Source organism: Hyperolius riggenbachi, chromosome 2 (genome assembly GCF_040937935.1).
Source record: "Hyperolius riggenbachi isolate aHypRig1 chromosome 2, aHypRig1.pri, whole genome shotgun sequence".
Taxonomy (NCBI): Eukaryota; Metazoa; Chordata; class Amphibia; order Anura; family Hyperoliidae; genus Hyperolius; species Hyperolius riggenbachi.
The window spans coordinates 12,017,683-12,034,949 of record NC_090647.1 but is presented as its reverse complement, the minus strand read 5'-3'; the positions used below and the strand labels follow the sequence as shown (position 1 = coordinate 12,034,949).

Below are 17,267 nucleotides of genomic sequence, written 5' to 3'. Positions count from 1 at the left end.
CCTAATCCTGGGGGGCAGCTACCTAATCTATCCTGGGGGGCAGCTACCTAATCTAACCTAATCCTGGGGGGCAGCTACCTAATCTATCCTGGGGGGCAGCTACCTAATCTAACCTAATCCTGGGGGGCAGCTACCTAATCTAACCTAATCCTGGGGGGCAGCTACCTAATCTAACCTATACTGGGGGGCACCTACCTAATCTATCCTGGGGGCAGCTACCTAATCTATCCTGGGGGGCACCTACCTAATCTAACCTAATCCTGGGGGGCAGCTACCTAATCTAACCTATACTGGGGGGCACCTACCTAATCTATCCTGGGGGGCAGCTACCTAATCTATTCTGGGGGGCAGCTACCTAATCTAACCTATACTGGGAGGCACCTACCTAATCTATCCTGGGGGCAGCTACCTAATCTATCCTGGGGGGCAGCTACCTAATCTAACCTAATCCTGGGGGGCAGCTACCTAATCTATCCTGGGGGGCAGCTACCTAATCTAACCTAATCCTGGGGGGCAGCTACCTAATCTATCCTGGGGGGCACCTACCTATTCTAACCTAATCCTGGGGGGCAGCTATCTAATCTATCCTGGGGGGCAGCTATCTAATCTATCCTGGGGGGCAGCTACCTAATCTATCCTGGGGGGAAGCTACCTAATCTATCCTGGGGGCAGCTACCTCATCTAACCTATACTGGGGGGCACCTACCTAATCTATCCTGGGGGGCAGCTACCTAATCTATCCTGGGGGGCAGCTACCTAATCTAACCTATACTGGGGGGCAGCTACCTAATCTAACCTATACTAGGGGGCACCGACCTAATCTAATTTATACTGGGGGCACCTACCTATCTAACCTATACTGGGGGCACTTACTTATCTAACCTGTATTGGGGGCACCTAGCTAGCCTATACAGGTGGCAACTAAACTGGCTACCTATATTGGAGGCACCTACCTAACTAACCTATACTGGGGGCACCTACCTATCTAACCTACGCTGAGGGCAACTATTCTGGCTACTTATATTAGAGGCACCCACCTAGCTAACCTGTACTGGGGGCACCTATCTATCTAACTTATACCGGCGGCGCCTGCCTATCTCACCTATACCGGGGGCAACTATACTGGCTTACCTATGCCTGACTACCTATACTGGGGGTACCTATAGCTGGCTACAGGGATTTTGATATGTGTGTGCATCCGTCGGGTGTTGTCGGGGGAGGGGGGGCTGTTGTTGCCGGGGGGGGGGGGGGGCCCACATCCAGATTCCGCATCGGGGCCCAGAGGTTTGTAGCTACGCCACTGGGCTCATGGATCTATATGTACTATATTCTCTTGTATTTAAAGTAACACATCAGCTGTCTGGAATATTATTGTGTCCAACAGCCTGTATGATTTTATTTCCATTAATTGTAGCACCAGTAAATCTATACACAATCTTGCTGCTATAATCATACATGAAAAGATAGTCAGGATGCAAATAATTTATGCTTCATCCAAATCGTATGTGGATTTTATGGAATGCTACGTAGCTGGGAACCAGTGAAATGCAAGGGCTGAGGATTTTGATTGGTCTAATTCCAAGCGCCACACTTATTAGTTACATAGTTGGTTTGAAAAATCAGTCAATGAAGTTCAACCAGAGAATATAGTACATACATTTTGTATAAAACTATCATACACTCTTCATCAACTCAAAACTATTAACCTCTCAGTGACCATCTGTAGTTATAATAGTTATTGCTGTAACCTCAAAGGGACACTCAAGTCAAACTAAAAAAAAATAGTTTTAACTTACCCGGGGCTTCTTGGGGCAAAGCTGACCTGTCGCCGCCAGTCGGCGGCTACTGCGCATGCGTGGCCCCGAGCAGAGCGCACCCTGATCGCGCTCCCGTGGTTGGGAGTGCTCTGCACATGCGCAGTAGTGAGGTTAATGTACTGCACATGTGCAGAATGCTCCCAGCCAGCGGGAGCATGATGAGGAGGCGCATGGCCAGCCAGCTTAGCGGGGGTCGCTGCTGCTGGGCAGAGGGACTTGGACTGGTTTCGTGGTCACAGGAAGACTCCAGGGGGCTGCAAGAACCCCCAATGGAAGTTAAAATATTTTTTTTATTTTAACTTAATATTCACTTTAAGGGGTAAAAACTCAGGAATGTAAAGTGGTTAAACAATTTGTGAAATTTCAATTCACCAAGGCTGTAACCACATGAAAAAAGTGACAAGTGAGGTAAACTACTGACTTGTGAGGAAAATGACTTCAGAAAGAATAATGTCTTCAGAAAGATTAGAGCATGAGATAACACCAGTGAGATGTTCGGTGTCTCCACCCTGTCAGTGGGCCCAAATTAAAAATACAAGATTTCAGAAATAAAATCTATTTTCTAAATTATAATAATAAATAGCAGCCTTTTTTCAGCTGCATGATGACAAATATAAAATATTTTACATTTATTGGAGGAACCCCTCCCTTCCTTTCATATTGCCGGGACAGAATCCGGCAGACTGGTGGAGTAGATGCTGTCCAGCAAAGGAGGAATTGCTAATGGCTGCCACCTGTATAACCCTAGTTATGAAAAGAGAAGGGGGAAAAGCATGAACTGAAATGCTCATAGGCTTGAAGGAGTGTTTATTTATCTTTGTATGTGTCCGAGTGGAGCAACTAAATATTTTGAATTAAAAAAATGTTTGGTTTGGGTCCGCTTTAAATAGCCATGCAAAAGGTTATAGAAGGGAGAACACAGTGCAGAGAAAAGGGGAAAACTAATGACTATTCAAGAAAATACTAAAGTTAATTATAAAAACATTTTCCCTGATTTCACAATATTATTATGCACACATTAAAAATTGTTAAAGTAGAACTGAGTCGAGGAAAAAACAGTCAGATACCCACCTATTTAGAGAGAAGGCACTGGATCCTATTGATCCATCCTAGTCCCATATCGGTCCCTTCATTACTAGAGATGTGGCGAACCTCCGATTTTCGGCTCGCGAACCCCGTTCGCGAACCTTCACGGAAGGTTCGGTTCGCGGAAAAGTTCACGAACCGCAATAGACTTCAATGGGGAGGCGAACTTTGAAAAATAGAAAAAAATTACGCTGGCCACAAAAGTGATGGAAAAGATGTTTCAAGGGGTCTAACACCTGGAGGGGGCATGGCGGAGTGGGATACATGCCCAAAGTCCCGGGTAAAAATCTGGATTTGACGCAAAGCAGCGTTTTAAGGGCAGAAATCACATTGAATGCTAAATTGCAGGCCTAACGTGCTTTCAAACATCTTGCATGGGTATACATCAATCAGGGAGTGTAATTAGAGTTCTGCTTCACACTGACACACTAAACTCACTGTGTAACGCACCGCAAACAGCTGTTTGCGTAGTGACGGCCGTGCTGGAGTGGTGCGTACCGTGGCCAGAGTGTAGGCCGTGGCGTTTTTCAAGCCCATATGGTCGCTGGGATGTGGTAGCTCAATGATAGAACAACAGTGACTGTCCAGCTGATCAAATTTGGTCTGACCACAATGAAGCAACGACCTTATTATCTTTTGTGTGCCACCCCCACCCAAGACACTCAAATAGCCGGCGGTCATTGCTTCATTGTGATACGCAAGCCCCTTCACCGCGGCAAAGTAATGATCACGAAGGGGGATGGGCACATGTACATGCCTTTTGTTTTTTTGTTGCAGCCGCCCGCAGTGCAGCCAGAAAAATTAGGCAGGCATGTACACGCACCAGAAAAATTAGTGTAGCGGCCGCAAATTCAGGAATCCGCCTAGAGTCCTGGACCCTGTTGGTGGTGGCGGAGAAGGCAAGCGGCCTACAGGCAGAGATGCTGTGTGTGGGGACTGACTTAGTCTTCGGTCGTGCAGTAGCCCTCCGGGATCCATTCCTCATTCATTTTGATAAAGGTCAGGTACTGAACACTGTCGTGACTTAGGCGACTTCTCTTCTCAGTAACTATGCCTCCAGCTGCACTGAAGGTCCTTTCTGACAGGACGCTTGCGGCAGGGCAAGAGAGAAGTTGTATGGCAAATTGGGACAGCTCTGGCCACAGGTCAAGCCTGCGCAACCAGTAGTCCAAGGGTTCATCGTCGCTTTTCGCAGTGTCTACATCCACACTCAAGGCCAGGTAGTCGGCAACCTGCCGGTCCAGGCGTTGGTGGAGGGTGGATCCGGAAGGACTATGGCGAGGAGTTGGACTAAAGAACGTCCGCATATCCGACATCACCCTGAGATCGCTGGAGCGTCCTGTCCTTGCCTGCGTGGACTTGGGAGGAGGAGGGTTACTGCCAGTGGTACCTTGAGTGCGTTGTGCAGCCACATCACCCTTAAACGCATTGTAAAGCATCATCGACAGCTTGTTCTGCAAGTGCTGCATCCTTTCCGCCTTTTGTTGAGTTGGTAAGAGGTCAGCCACTTTGTGCCTGTACCGAGGGTCTAGTAGCGTGGCCACCCAGTACAGGTCATTTGACTTGAGTTTTTTGATACGGGGGTCCCTCAACAGGCTGGACAACATGAAAGAGGACATCTGCACAAAGCTGGATGCAGACGTACTCTCTATCTCCTCTTGCTCTTCCTCAGTGACGGGACGCAACTCCTCTTCCTCCCCCCAGCCATGAACAATACCACGGGAACGTGGAGCAGCAGAAGCCCCCTATGACGGCTGACGCGGTTGTTCTTCTTCCGCCGCCTCTTCCTCCTTCACAGAAACACCTTCCTCATCATCACCATCATCAGAGTCGGACTCCTCTCCTTCCCCACACGACTCCTCTTCTTCCTCCTCCTCCTCCCCCCTCTGTGCTGCCACAGGTGTTGTGGGAACATCGGGTTCGGGTGTAAATGGCTCCCACGACTCCTGCTGCCGTAACTTTTCTCGTTCACGCTCCTCCACAGCTGTATCCACCACTCTACGCACGGCATGCTCCAGGAAGTAGGCGTAGGGGATCAAGTCGCTGATGATGCCCTCATCACGACTCACCAGTTTGGTCACCTCCTCAAAGGGCTCCATGACCCTGCATGCATTTCGCATCAGTGTCCAGTTGTTGGGCCACAACATCCCCATCCTCCCAGATTGTGTCCTTGTACTGTAATGATACAGGTACTGGGTGACGGCATTCTCCTGGTCTAGCAGGCGAGAGAACATCAGCAGGGTGGAATTCCAGCGAGTCGTGCTATCGCAAATCAGGCATCTCACCGGCAAGTTGTTTCTACGCTGAATGTCCGCAAAGCGTGCCATGGCCTTGTAAGAGCGCCCAAAATGCCCACACAACTTCCTGGCCTGCTTCAGGACGTCCTCTAAGCCTGGGTACTTGGACACAAATCTTTGCACGACCAGATTCAGCACATGTGCCATGCAGGGTATGTGTGTCAGCTTTCCCAAATTCAACGCAGCAATGAGATTGCTGCCGTTGTCACACACCACGTTGCCGATCTCAAGCTTGTGCGGGGTCAGCCATTGCTCCACCTGTTTGTTAAGAGCAGCCAGGAGAGCTGCTCCAGTGTGACTCTCTGCTTTCAGGCAAGACATGTCTAACACTGCGTGACACCGTCGTACCTGGCATGCAGCATAGGCCCTGGGGTGCTAGGGCTGTGTAGCTGGAGAGGAGATCGCGGCACCAGCCAAGGAGGAGGAGGAGGAGGAGGATGACAGCGAAGCAGTGATAGCAGGTGGAGAGGAGGTGGCTGGAGGCCTGCCTGCAAGCCGTGGAGGTGTGACAAGTCGGTCCGCTGTGCAGCCACGTACTCCCTGCTTGCTGCCATCGGTCACCAGGTTGACCCAATGGGCTGTGTATGTAATGTAGTGGCCCTGCCCGTGTTTGGCAGACCAGGCATCCGTGGTCAGGTGGACCGTTGACCCAACGCTGTGTGCCAGAGATGACACCACTTGCCTCTCAACTGCACGGTAGAGTTTGGGTATGGCCTTTTGTGAAAAATAATTGCGGCCTGGTATCTTCCACTGCGGTGTACCAATGGCCACAAACTTACGGAAAGCCTCCAACTCCACCAGCTTGTATGGTAATAGCTGGCGAGCTAATAGTTCCGCCACGCCAGCTGTCAGACGCCGGGCAAGAGGGTGACTGGCAGACATTTGCTTCTTACGCTCAAATACTTCCTTCACTGACAGCTGGGTACTGCTGTGGGCAGAGGAGAAGGAACCGCTGAAGGGAAGAGGCGGTGTGGAGGAGGGTGGCTGTGAAGGTGCAAGGGAGAAAGTGGATGAAGATGATGCACCTGAAGGAGGAAGAGGAGAAGGAGGGTGGCTTGTCTTTTGAGGGGTGCTGCTTTTACTCAGGTGTTCTTGCCATAGCTGTTTGTGCCTTCTCTCCAGGTGCCTTCGTAAGGCACTTGTTCCTACGTGAGAGTTGGCCTTTCCAAGGCTCAATTTTTTCTGGCAGAGACAACAGATGGCTTTGCTCCAATCTGAGACACACACGTGAAAAAATTTCCAAACCGCTGAGCCCCCCTGGGGTGATGGCGCTACGGTGGCATCAGCAGCTGACGTTGAAGGGCATGTTGGCTGGCTGGCCATAGCTGGCTATACATGGCGCCGGACACTGCCCCCAGCTGTTTCTGAGGACGAGCTCCCTCTGCTTCTATCATGGAGTCGTCTCCTCCTACTCCTCTCTGACTCCTCCTCTGAACTGTCCCCCTGGTCATCTCCTCTACCGGGAACATATGTGGTATCCGTATAATCGTCATCATAATCCTCCTGGCCAGCTGCGCTTTCCTCAGACACCTCCTCAACTGCACCAACTTCAGTTGGTCCATCATCCCCATCCACACACGTTACGTCCATACTATCGCCACCTAACTCAGACGTATGAGGTGGTGTACCTGCGCCTTCTTGTTGTTGTTGCAGTAGTGGCTGGGAATCAGTGATTTCACCACCACCAAATAACTCCTGCGAAGTGTCAAATGCAGCGCATGTGGTGCTTGTTGTAGCGCTGGTGGCTGCGGGAGATGAGGTGTTCTGTGTTAAATACTCAATCACCTCCTCACGATTTTGGGAAGTGATGGCACGTGCCTTCTTCTGAGCACTGTATTTTGGGGCAGGTCAGCACGAAATCACAGCACCACCACCTTGCACAGCCACAGACCTGCCGGTGCCTGGTGGCCTTCCTCTGGGTCTGCCTCTTCCTCTACCTGATTTGTCCATTTTGTCCATCTCGGGGGGATGCTAGGTATATGCAGTGAGCATTCGAACCGGGGACCCAGCGCTGCAAGGCGAGAGCGCTAACCACTACGCCACCGTGCTGCCCAAAATATGCAGTGATATGCAGTGATGAGGTGGGTTAAGTAAACACAACAGGTACTGGGGTATATGCAGTACTGGGTAGTACAATGTGCAGCTCGCTGTCACACACACAGGTAGTCACTGAATGTACTGGGCTGCTGGCAGTGGCACACACACTATCAATTAGCAAGGCTGTGCATGCAACAAAAGTGTCAGTTTGACACACAGAAAAAAAAAATATGTACAGGATGAGCTCTGAAAAGAGCTGTTGCTGTTGATGGGTGCTTTAAAAGCAATAATAATCAGACAGGAGCAAGCAAAGCAGCCTAGAACCTAACTAATCTGTCCCTAGGAGAAAAAGTCTGCAGCAGCTGTCCCTTTCCTCTCTCTAGCAGGCACACGAGTGAGTGTAATGGCCGCCGGACCCTGCCTTATATAAGGGGGGGTGGGGGCTCCAGGGCTTAGTGTAGCCTGAATGGCTACAATGTGCCTGCTGACTGTGATGCAGAGGGTCAAAGTTGACCCTCATAGTGCATTATGGGGCGAATCGAACTTCCTCAAAAGTTCGCCTGGTGCAGGCAAACGCGAACCCCCTAAGTTCGCCTAGAACCGTTCGCCGGCGAACCGTTCGCTACATCTCTACTCATTACATTGCTACATTGTTGCATGTATTTGGCCCACTGGTCCAATATGCCTTTAGGACCTTCAGAAAGCTTCAGCCCGTCTCAGGAGCACTCAGACACAAGAGTTCCCTAAGCCTTCTGAGAGCTCCCGGAGGCTGCGGATCTCCACCAAGACACAGCGCTGGAATGAGGGGACCGAGACGGGATTGTGAAGTTTCTATAAGATCTAGAGCCTGTCATAGCCATATGTGAGAATCTGACATTTTTTATTTTATCCCTATAAATTAGCTTTAATAAAATACTAATGGTTTTGAGTTGATACAATTTTTAAGTTAATTTCATGCAGCCTGGACTTGCTCTCTACTTTTCAGTATAATAAACAATGCTGTCTGTATCACAGTTTACATCCATTCTCCCTGTGAACTGCAATAATCCATCGAACACCAAATGAAATACCACATGATTCCTTACAGTACCAAATAAAATACTGCATAAGTTAAAAATATAGATTTGTTGAAAATTACCAAACTAATACTGCATATGTAAAAATCTTTATTTCTTACTCAGGGTGTGTTAGTGAATTGTAGCCAGTATGCGAGTTTTGGCCGAGTTTACACCATATCAGAGTGACACTATGTATGTTTTAGGAAAAGCATTGCATTTTTTCCTTTAGATCTCCCATTGTCATCCACTGTCTGTAAGAATCTGTGGGGTTCATGCAATATAAAACCTTCATTCACTTAAAGGGATACTGTAGGGGGGTCGGGGGAAAATGAGTTGAAGTTACCCGGGGCTTCAAATGGTCCCCCGCAGGCATCCTGTGCTGCGCAGCCACTCACCAATGCTCTGGCCCCGCCTCCGGTTCACTTCTGGAATTTCAGACTTTAAAGTCCGAAAACCACTGCGCCTGCATTGCCGTGTCCTCGCAACCCCTGATGTCACCAGGAGCGCATGGTGCAGGCACAGACCATACTGGGCCTGCGCAGTACGCTCCTGGTGACATCAGCGGGAGCGAGGACACGGCAACGCAGGCGCAGTGGTTTTCGGACTTTAAAGTCTGAAATTCCAGAAGTGAACCGGAGGCGGGGCCGGAGCATCGGTGAGTGGCTGCGTGGCACAGGATACCTGCGGGGGACCATTTTTCTAACCCTAACGCACAAACACTCAATGACCAAGTTTGTGAGCTTTGGGGTCCTTGGCATCAATAATTTGTATATTCAGATAGAAATTAAACAAATCAGATTGGCTGTTTGTGGTTGCGCCCCTCTGCAGCGTTTGAACCCCAGTCACCCAATGACCAACTATAGCAGGTTTGATGCATCTGCTATTACCAGTGTAAAAATGGCAGCAATTTAAATATTCCCCTTGAAAATCAACAGGTGAATTTTGATTGGCTATTATAGGCTCCATCCACTTCCCTGAATATTAATCTCAGTCACCCAGTGACCATCTGGGCAAAGTTTGAGATCCCTGCCATTAACAGTGAAGAAGGGCTGCAGTTTACATTTTCCCAGTTAATGACCCTGCCATTAACGGTGTAAGAATGGCTGCAGTTTATATTTTCCCAGTGAAATTTGTTTTTTGCTCCGTCTGCTTTTTGTAACCTGGACACAGTCACTCAATGACCTTGTTTGCGAACTTTGGGTCCTTGGCATCAATAATTAGTATTTTCCCAGTGAAATTAAACAAATCTGGTTGGCTGTTTGTGGCTCTGTCCACTTTTCTGAATTTGAACCCCAGTAACCCAATGACCAACAGTGCAAGAATGGCAGCAATTTTAATATTCCCCTTTAGGCTCCACCCACTTTTCTGAATAGTAATCCGAGTCACCCAGTAATCAGCTGTGCAAAGTTTGAGAACCCTGCCATTAACAGTGAAGAAGGGCTGCAGTTTATATTTTCCCGGGGAAATCTGTTTTTGACTCCACCCAGTTTTTGTAACTTTGACACACAGTCACTACTCAATGACCAAGTTTGTGAGCTTTCGGGTTCCTGGCATCAAAATTGTGCTAATGGAAGCAGTTTATCCAGAAAAGAAATGTGACTGTTTGTGGCTCAACCCATTTAGTGAATTTGAACCCCAGTCATTTAATGACTGACTGTAGCAGGTTTGAGGCCTCTGCCATTAACCGTGTAAGAATGGCAGCAGTTTCAATATTCCCCTTGAAAATCAATAGGTGAATTTTGATTGGAATTGTAGGCTCCACCTACTTTTCTGAATATTAATCCCAGTCACTCAGTGACCAACTGTGCCAAGTTTGAGAACCCTGCTACTAACAGTGTAAGAATAGCTGCAGTTTATATTTTCCCATGTAAAAAGTTAGTTGTATTTGGCTGTGTCTAACCTTCACATGCAGTCACTCAATGACCAAGTTTATGAGATGTGGGGTCTTTGGCATCAATAAGTTGCATTTTCCCATTGCAATTAAACAAATCTGTTTTTGGCCCACGCCCTTTTAAGCATCCCAGTCTCCCAGTACCAGATTTGAGGCCTCTGCCATTAAGAGTGTATGAATGGCAGCAATTATTATTATTATTATTATTTAGTATTTATATAGCACCGACATCTTACGCAGCACTGTACAGAGAATATAGTCTTGTCACTAACTGTCCCTCAGAGGAGCTCACAATCTAATCCCTACCATAATCGTATGTCTATGTATGTATCGTGTAGTGCATGTATCATAGTATAGGGCCAATGTTAGGGGGAAGCCAATTAACTTAACTGTATGGTTTTTTTGGGGGGGGATGTGGGAGGAAACCAGAGTGCCCGGAGGAAACCCACACAGACACGGGGAGAACATACAAACTCCTTGCAGATGTTGACCTGGCTGAGATTCGAACCAGGGACCCAGCGCTGCAAGGCGAGGGCGCTAACCACTACGCCACCGTGCTGTCCAATGTAAATATTCCCCTTGAAAATCAGAAGGTGAATTTTGATTGGCTGCTGTAGGCTCCACCCACTTTCCTGAATATTAATCCCAGTCACCCAGTGGCCAACTGCGTCAAGTTTGAGAGCCCTGCCAATAACAGAATGGCTGAAATCAATCTAACAAATCTGATTGGCTGTTTGTGGCTCCACCCCTTTAGTGAATTTGGACCCCAGTCAGCCAATTATTGATTGTATCAGGTTTGAGGCCTCTGCAATTAACAGTGTAGCAATGTAAATATTCCCCTTGAATGGTAGCAATGTAAATATTCCCCGTGAAAATCAATAGGTGAATTTTGATTGGCTGTTGTAGGCTCCACCCACATTTCTGAATAATAATCCCAGTCACCCAGTGGCCAATTGTGTCAAGTTTGGGAGCCCTGCCATGTGAAAAATTAAGTTGCTGGCGCCGCCCACTTTTTCTAACTTTGGAACACAGTCATTCAATTACCAAGTTAATTAGCTTTGGGGTCCATGGTATCAATACTTTGTATATCTGATTGGCTGTTTGTGACTGCACCGCCTTTCCAAATTTGAACCCCAGTGACCAACTGTACCAGGTTTGAGGCATCTGCTATTAACAGTATAAGAGAATGGTAGCCATTTAAATATTCCCTTTGAAAATCAAAAGGTGATTTTTTATTGGCTGTTGTAAGCTCCACCCACCTTCCAAAATCTTAATCTCATTCACCCAGTGACCAACTGTGCAAAGTTTGACAACCCTGGCATTAATGGTGTAAGAATGGCTGCAGATTATATTTTCCCCATAAAATGTGTTTTTGGCTCCACCCACTTTTTGTAACCTTGACACACAGTCACTCAATGACCAAGTTTGTGAGCTTTCAGGTTCCTGGCGTCAAAAATATGTGAATGGAAGCAGTTTATCCACCAAGGAAATCTGATTGGCTGTTTGTGGCTCCACCCCTTTAGTGAATTTGGACCCCAGTCACCCAATGACTGACTGTAGCAAGTTTGAAGCCTCTGCCATTAACAGTGTAAGAATGGCAGCAGTTTAAATATTCCACTTGAAAATCAATAGGTGAATTTGAATTGGCTGTTGTAGGCTCCACCCACTTTCCTGAATCTTAATCTCATCCACCCAGTGACCAAGTGTGCCAAGTTTAAAAACCCTGCGATTAACAGTGTAAGATTGGCTGCAGTTCACATTTTCCCAATTAAAATAAATTGCTGCAATTTGATTGGCTGTTTTATGCTCCGCCCACTTTTCTTGGGTTTGGGAACATGGTCACCAAGTGACCAACTGTGCCAAGTGTGGGGGCTTTATTTCTGTGAAAATGGCAGCCTTTTTCATTCTTTGTGTGTGTGTGTGCGTGCGTGCGTCAAGCCAGAGTCCCCACACTTCGCACAGTTGGTCACTTGGTGAACGAGGTTACAAAGCCATTAATTTTTAACAGGAAAATGTAAACTGCAGCCATTCTTAAACTGTTAATCGCAGGGTTCTCTAACTTGACACACTTGGTCACTGGGTGAATGAGATTAAGATTCAGCACAGTGGCTGGAGCCTACAACAGCCAATTAAAATTCACCTAGTGATTTTTAAAGGATACCCCAACTGAAATGTGGCATAATGAGATAGACATGTGTATGTACAGTGCCTAGCACACAGATAACTATGCTGTGTTCCTTTTTTTCTTTCTCTGCCTGAAAGAGTTAAATATCAGGTATGTAAGTGGCTGACTCAGCCCTGACTCACACAGGAAGTGACTACAGTGTGACCTTCACTGATAAGAAATTCCCCTTTTTTACCTCTTTCTTGCTCTCAGAAGCCATTTTCTGCTAGGAAAGTGTTTTATAGTTGGAATTTCTTATCAGTGAAGGTCACACTGTAGTCACTTCCTGTCTGAGTCAGGACTGAGTCAGCCACTTTCATACCTGATATTTAACTCTTTCAGGCAGAGAAAGAAAAAAAGGAACACAGCATAGTTATTTGTGTGCTAGGCACTGTACATACCCATGTCTATCTCATCATGCCACATGTCAGTTGGGGTATCCTTTAAGGGGAATATTTAAACTGCTGCTATTCATACACTGTTAATGGCAGAGGCTTCAAATTTGCTACAGTCGGTCATTGAGTGACTGGGGTCCAAATTCACTAAAGGGGCGGGGCCACAAACAGCCAATCAGATTTCTTTGCTGGATAAACTGCTTCCATTCACACATTTTTGATGCTAGGAACCTGAAAGCTCAAAAACTTGGCCATTGAGTGACTGTGTGTCAAGATTACAAAAAGTGGGCGGAGCCAAAAACAAATTTCACTGGAAAATATAAACTGCAGCCATTCTTACACAGTTAATGGCAGGGTTCTCAAACTTTGCACAGTTGCTCACTGGGTGACTGTAATTAATATTCAGGAAAATGGGTGGAGCCTACAACAACCAATCAAAATTCACCTGTTGATTTTCAAGGAGAATATTTAAATTGCTGCCATTCTTACACTGTTAATAGGGGGTGCCTCAAACCTAGTACAGTTGGTCACTGGGTGACTGGGGTTCAACTTCAGAAAGGGGCAAAGCCACAAACAGCGTATCAGATTTGTTTAATTTCAATGGGAATATGCAAATTATTGATGCCAAAGACCCCAAAGCTCATAAACTTGGTCAATCAGTGACTGTATGACAAGGTTAGAAATAGTGGGCGGAGCCAAAAACAACTAACATTTTACTGGGAAAATAAAAACTGCAGCCATTCTTACACTGTAATGGTAGGGTTCTCAAACTTGACACAGTTGGTCACTGGGTGACTGAGATTGATATTCATAAATGTGGGTGGAGTCTACAACAGCCAATCAAAATTCATCTATTGATTTTCAAGGGGAATATATACATTGCTGCCATTCTTACACTGTTAATGGCAGAGGCCTCAAACCTAAAACAGTCATTGGGTGACTGGGGTCCAAATTCACTAAAGGGGTGGAGCCATAAACAGCCAATCAGATTTTTGAGATTGATTTCAGCCATTCTGTTATTGGCAGGGCTCTCAAACTTGGCACAGTTGGTCACTGGATGACTGGGATTAATACTCAGTAAAGTGGGTGGAGCCTACAACAGCCAATCAAAAACTATTGATTTTCAAGGGGGATATTTACATTGCTGCCCTTCATACACTCTTAATGGCAGAGGCCTCAAATATCGTACAGTCCGTTACTGAGAGACTGGGGTTTAACCACTTAAGCTCTCAGTCGTTTTCAGTTTATGCATCCGAGCAATGTTCACCTCCCATTCATTAGCCTATAACTTTATCACTACTTATCACAATGAAATGATCTATATCTTGTTTTTTCCACCACCAATTAGGCTTTCTTTGGGGGGTACATTTTGCTAAGAGCCACTTTACTGTAAATGCATTTTAACAGGAAGAATAAGAAAAAAATGAAAAAAATCATTATTTGTCAGTTTTCGGCCATTATAGTTTTAAAATAATACATGCCTCCATAATTAAAACCCACGTATTGTAATTGCCCATATGTCCCGGTTATTTCACCATTTAAATGATGTCCCTATCACAATGTATCGCGACAATATTTTATTTGGAAATAAAAGAGCATTTTTTCCGTTTTGCATCCATCACTATTTACAAGCTTATTAAAAAAAAAAATAGAGAGAAATATTTCATCTTTACATAGATATTTAAATAGTTTAGACCCTTAGGTAAATATTTATGTGTTGTTTTTTTTTTATAGTAATGTTTTTTTGTTTTTTTTTATTAAACATTTTATGTGGGCATTTTTGGGAGGGTGGGATATAAAAGTGTTTTATTTGGGGAAATATTTGTGTATTGTAATGTTTTTTTACTTTTACTAATTTTTACTTTTTGGCCACAAGATGGCAATCTCGAGTTTGTTTACATGACGTCACTCTAAGAGTACAATGTACGCTTAGAGGGACATAGCTTCAGAAAGAGCGAAGGTTCCTAGAGAAGCTGTCGCTTCTCTCGGAATCAGTGATCGGGCTCCATAGCCCGAAACACTGATTCCGTGGCTACCGAATCCGCGGCCGGGAGTGCGCGTGATCGGCCTCGGGAGCGCGCAGGAGCGCGCCTGTCCTCCTTGACATTTTTATACGTCAAGGAGGACAAAGTGGTTAAATTCTGAAAAGGGAGCAGGACACAAACAGCCAATCAGATTTGTGTTATTTCAATGGGAAATTGCAACTTATTGATGCCAAGGACCCCAAAGCTCATAAACTTGGTCATTCAGTGACTGTATGTCAAGGTTAGAAATAGTGTTGTTCCTTTCTTTAAAACAAAACAATAAAAATATTTGAGTCATCGGTTAGATAAGCAAAGGACTTTTGGATTGTCAATAAGAATGTGCAGAACATGTTGCCGGATTTGCTTTGTCTTCACCCCGTAGATAATGGGGTTCAGGAACGCGGGGACCAAGATGTAAATGTTGCCCAGGAATATATGGACATTATGGGGAACTGTCTTTCTTCCAAACCTGTAGACAACAAAAGAGAAGATTGATGGCAAGTAGGCACTGATGATCACGCAGATGTGAGAGCCACATGTCCCCACAGCTTTTTGCCGTGAGTCCTTAGAGGGCATCCTGAAGATGGATCTCAAGATCATGGTGTAGGATAAAACAATGAAGGATAAGTCAAAACCACTGACAGACAGGGACACCACTAATCCATATAAGCTGTCTATTTGTTTGTCACTGCAGGCCACATTGACCACAGCCATGTGGTCACAGTATGAATGTTCCACAAAATTGTTATCACAGTACTGTAAATTTACCACCAAAAAAGGAATTGGGAAAATGACCACGGTGGCCCTGAGTAGAATAGCAAATGCAATCTTTTTGAGCAATGAGGCAGTGAGGACAGAGTGGTATCGGAGAGGGGAACAAATTGCCATCAAACGGTCGTAGGCCATAGAGGCGAGGATCCCCGACTCAATGGCAGAAAGACAATGGACAAAGAACATTTGTATGAGGCAGCTGGTAGCATCAATAACACCATCGTTCAGCCAGAAGATCCCCAGTGTCTTAGGCACAGTGGAACTAGAGAAGACTATGTCATTAATTGCCAACATGGAGAGAAAGAAGAACATGGGGGTGTGAAGAGTCCTCTCGACTTTGATAACATACAATATGGTCCCATTTCCTAGGATACCCAAAATGTAGAGGGCACAGAAGACAATAGATGTACTGAGGACTGTTCCATCATTCAGTCCGGGGATGCCAATCAAGAAAAATGTGGGTGGCATGTAGTGGCTATTGTTGGGAACGGGAAGCATCATCTATTACTGACCAGAAGAGCTAAACTCATCATCGGCCTAAAATCACAAACATTAAAAAATTAACAACTAAAACGACTCCAGACAATTAAAACTTCCACAGACACAATTAAGTTACTGAAAGATGTATAGTGATTTTGTTTTCTTTTTATTTATTTCTTAATTTAAAACAATTAATTTTTTTTTTCTGTAATTTAACCAAAGAAATCTGAAATGTGAAGGTCAGGGAAGTAAAATGTGGGCTTTTGTTGCGTGTGGTTTAGCGATCACTAAAAATATTGCTTTACACTTACACACACTAGATTTTTAGAATCTAGAATTACCAGCTCTGTGCCCTCTCCTTTTTTCTGTCTGCAGCTGATCAACTGGCTTAGGCACGGCCCCTCCCCCAGGCTGTTGATGGGACAGAGCAGGTCAGCAGCTTACAGAGTCATCATTGTGTCCTCCTCTCCTGAAAGGTTATCAGACCTCAAAGAAATAGTGCATTGTCTAGAAAATGATAATAAATATTATACACGCTCCCATATGCAACCGCATGCACATGCAGGCTCTCATGTGTGCACGCGAGAAGAGATGAACTAGTCAAAACCCTGTCAGTTCTGTAAGATTTCTACTAACTGTAAGTGACAAAAAAAGTAATTTTTGGCTCAAGAAATGTATTTTTATATGTACGTGTTTTTTTCATTTATTTTAAACGTAACAATTTTTCTTGATAGTGGCCCTTTAACCACCTTACGACTGCCTAACGCCGATCGGCGGCCGCAAGGTTGATCGCCCAGGGCCGCGTAATGCTGATTGGCGTCAAGTCCTGGGGAGAAGATTGCAGGGGATCGCGCATGCCAATGTGCCCGTATCCCCGCTTTAGTTATGGAGCTAAACTCTGTAAACAGCCTCCCAGCCCGCGATCATGGCTAGCTGGCTGTCAAAAGAAAAAAACAGGCTTTTTTTTAGTAAACAGTGCTGCGGTCATTGTGCAGCGCTGTAAGGGTACAGCTTTGTGACAAAGCTGTCGCCTCGAGTTGCCCACAATGTGATCTTTACTCATAGACTGATGCCTATGAGAGGTGATCACTGATTGGATTGCGAGGGGGTGGGGGGTGGTGAATTTAAATAATATTAAAATTAAAATAATAATTAAAAAATACATACATTTAATAAAAAAAAATATTTATAAATTAATAAAAAAATAAATAAACCTGGCAGCAGTGATCAGATGCCACCAATAGAAA

The 17,267-nt window shown here is 45.6% G+C and overlaps 1 protein-coding gene across 1 annotated transcript; it reads right to left on the bottom strand.

Moving 5' to 3' along the window:
* Positions 1-15,063: 15,063 nt before the first annotated feature.
* Positions 15,064-16,038, bottom strand: LOC137544582 (olfactory receptor 52E4-like). Its single transcript, XM_068265680.1, has one exon. It carries the CDS (start codon positions 16,036-16,038, stop codon positions 15,064-15,066), a length of 975 nt encoding a protein of 324 aa, XP_068121781.1.
* Positions 16,039-17,267: the final 1,229 nt, after the last annotated feature.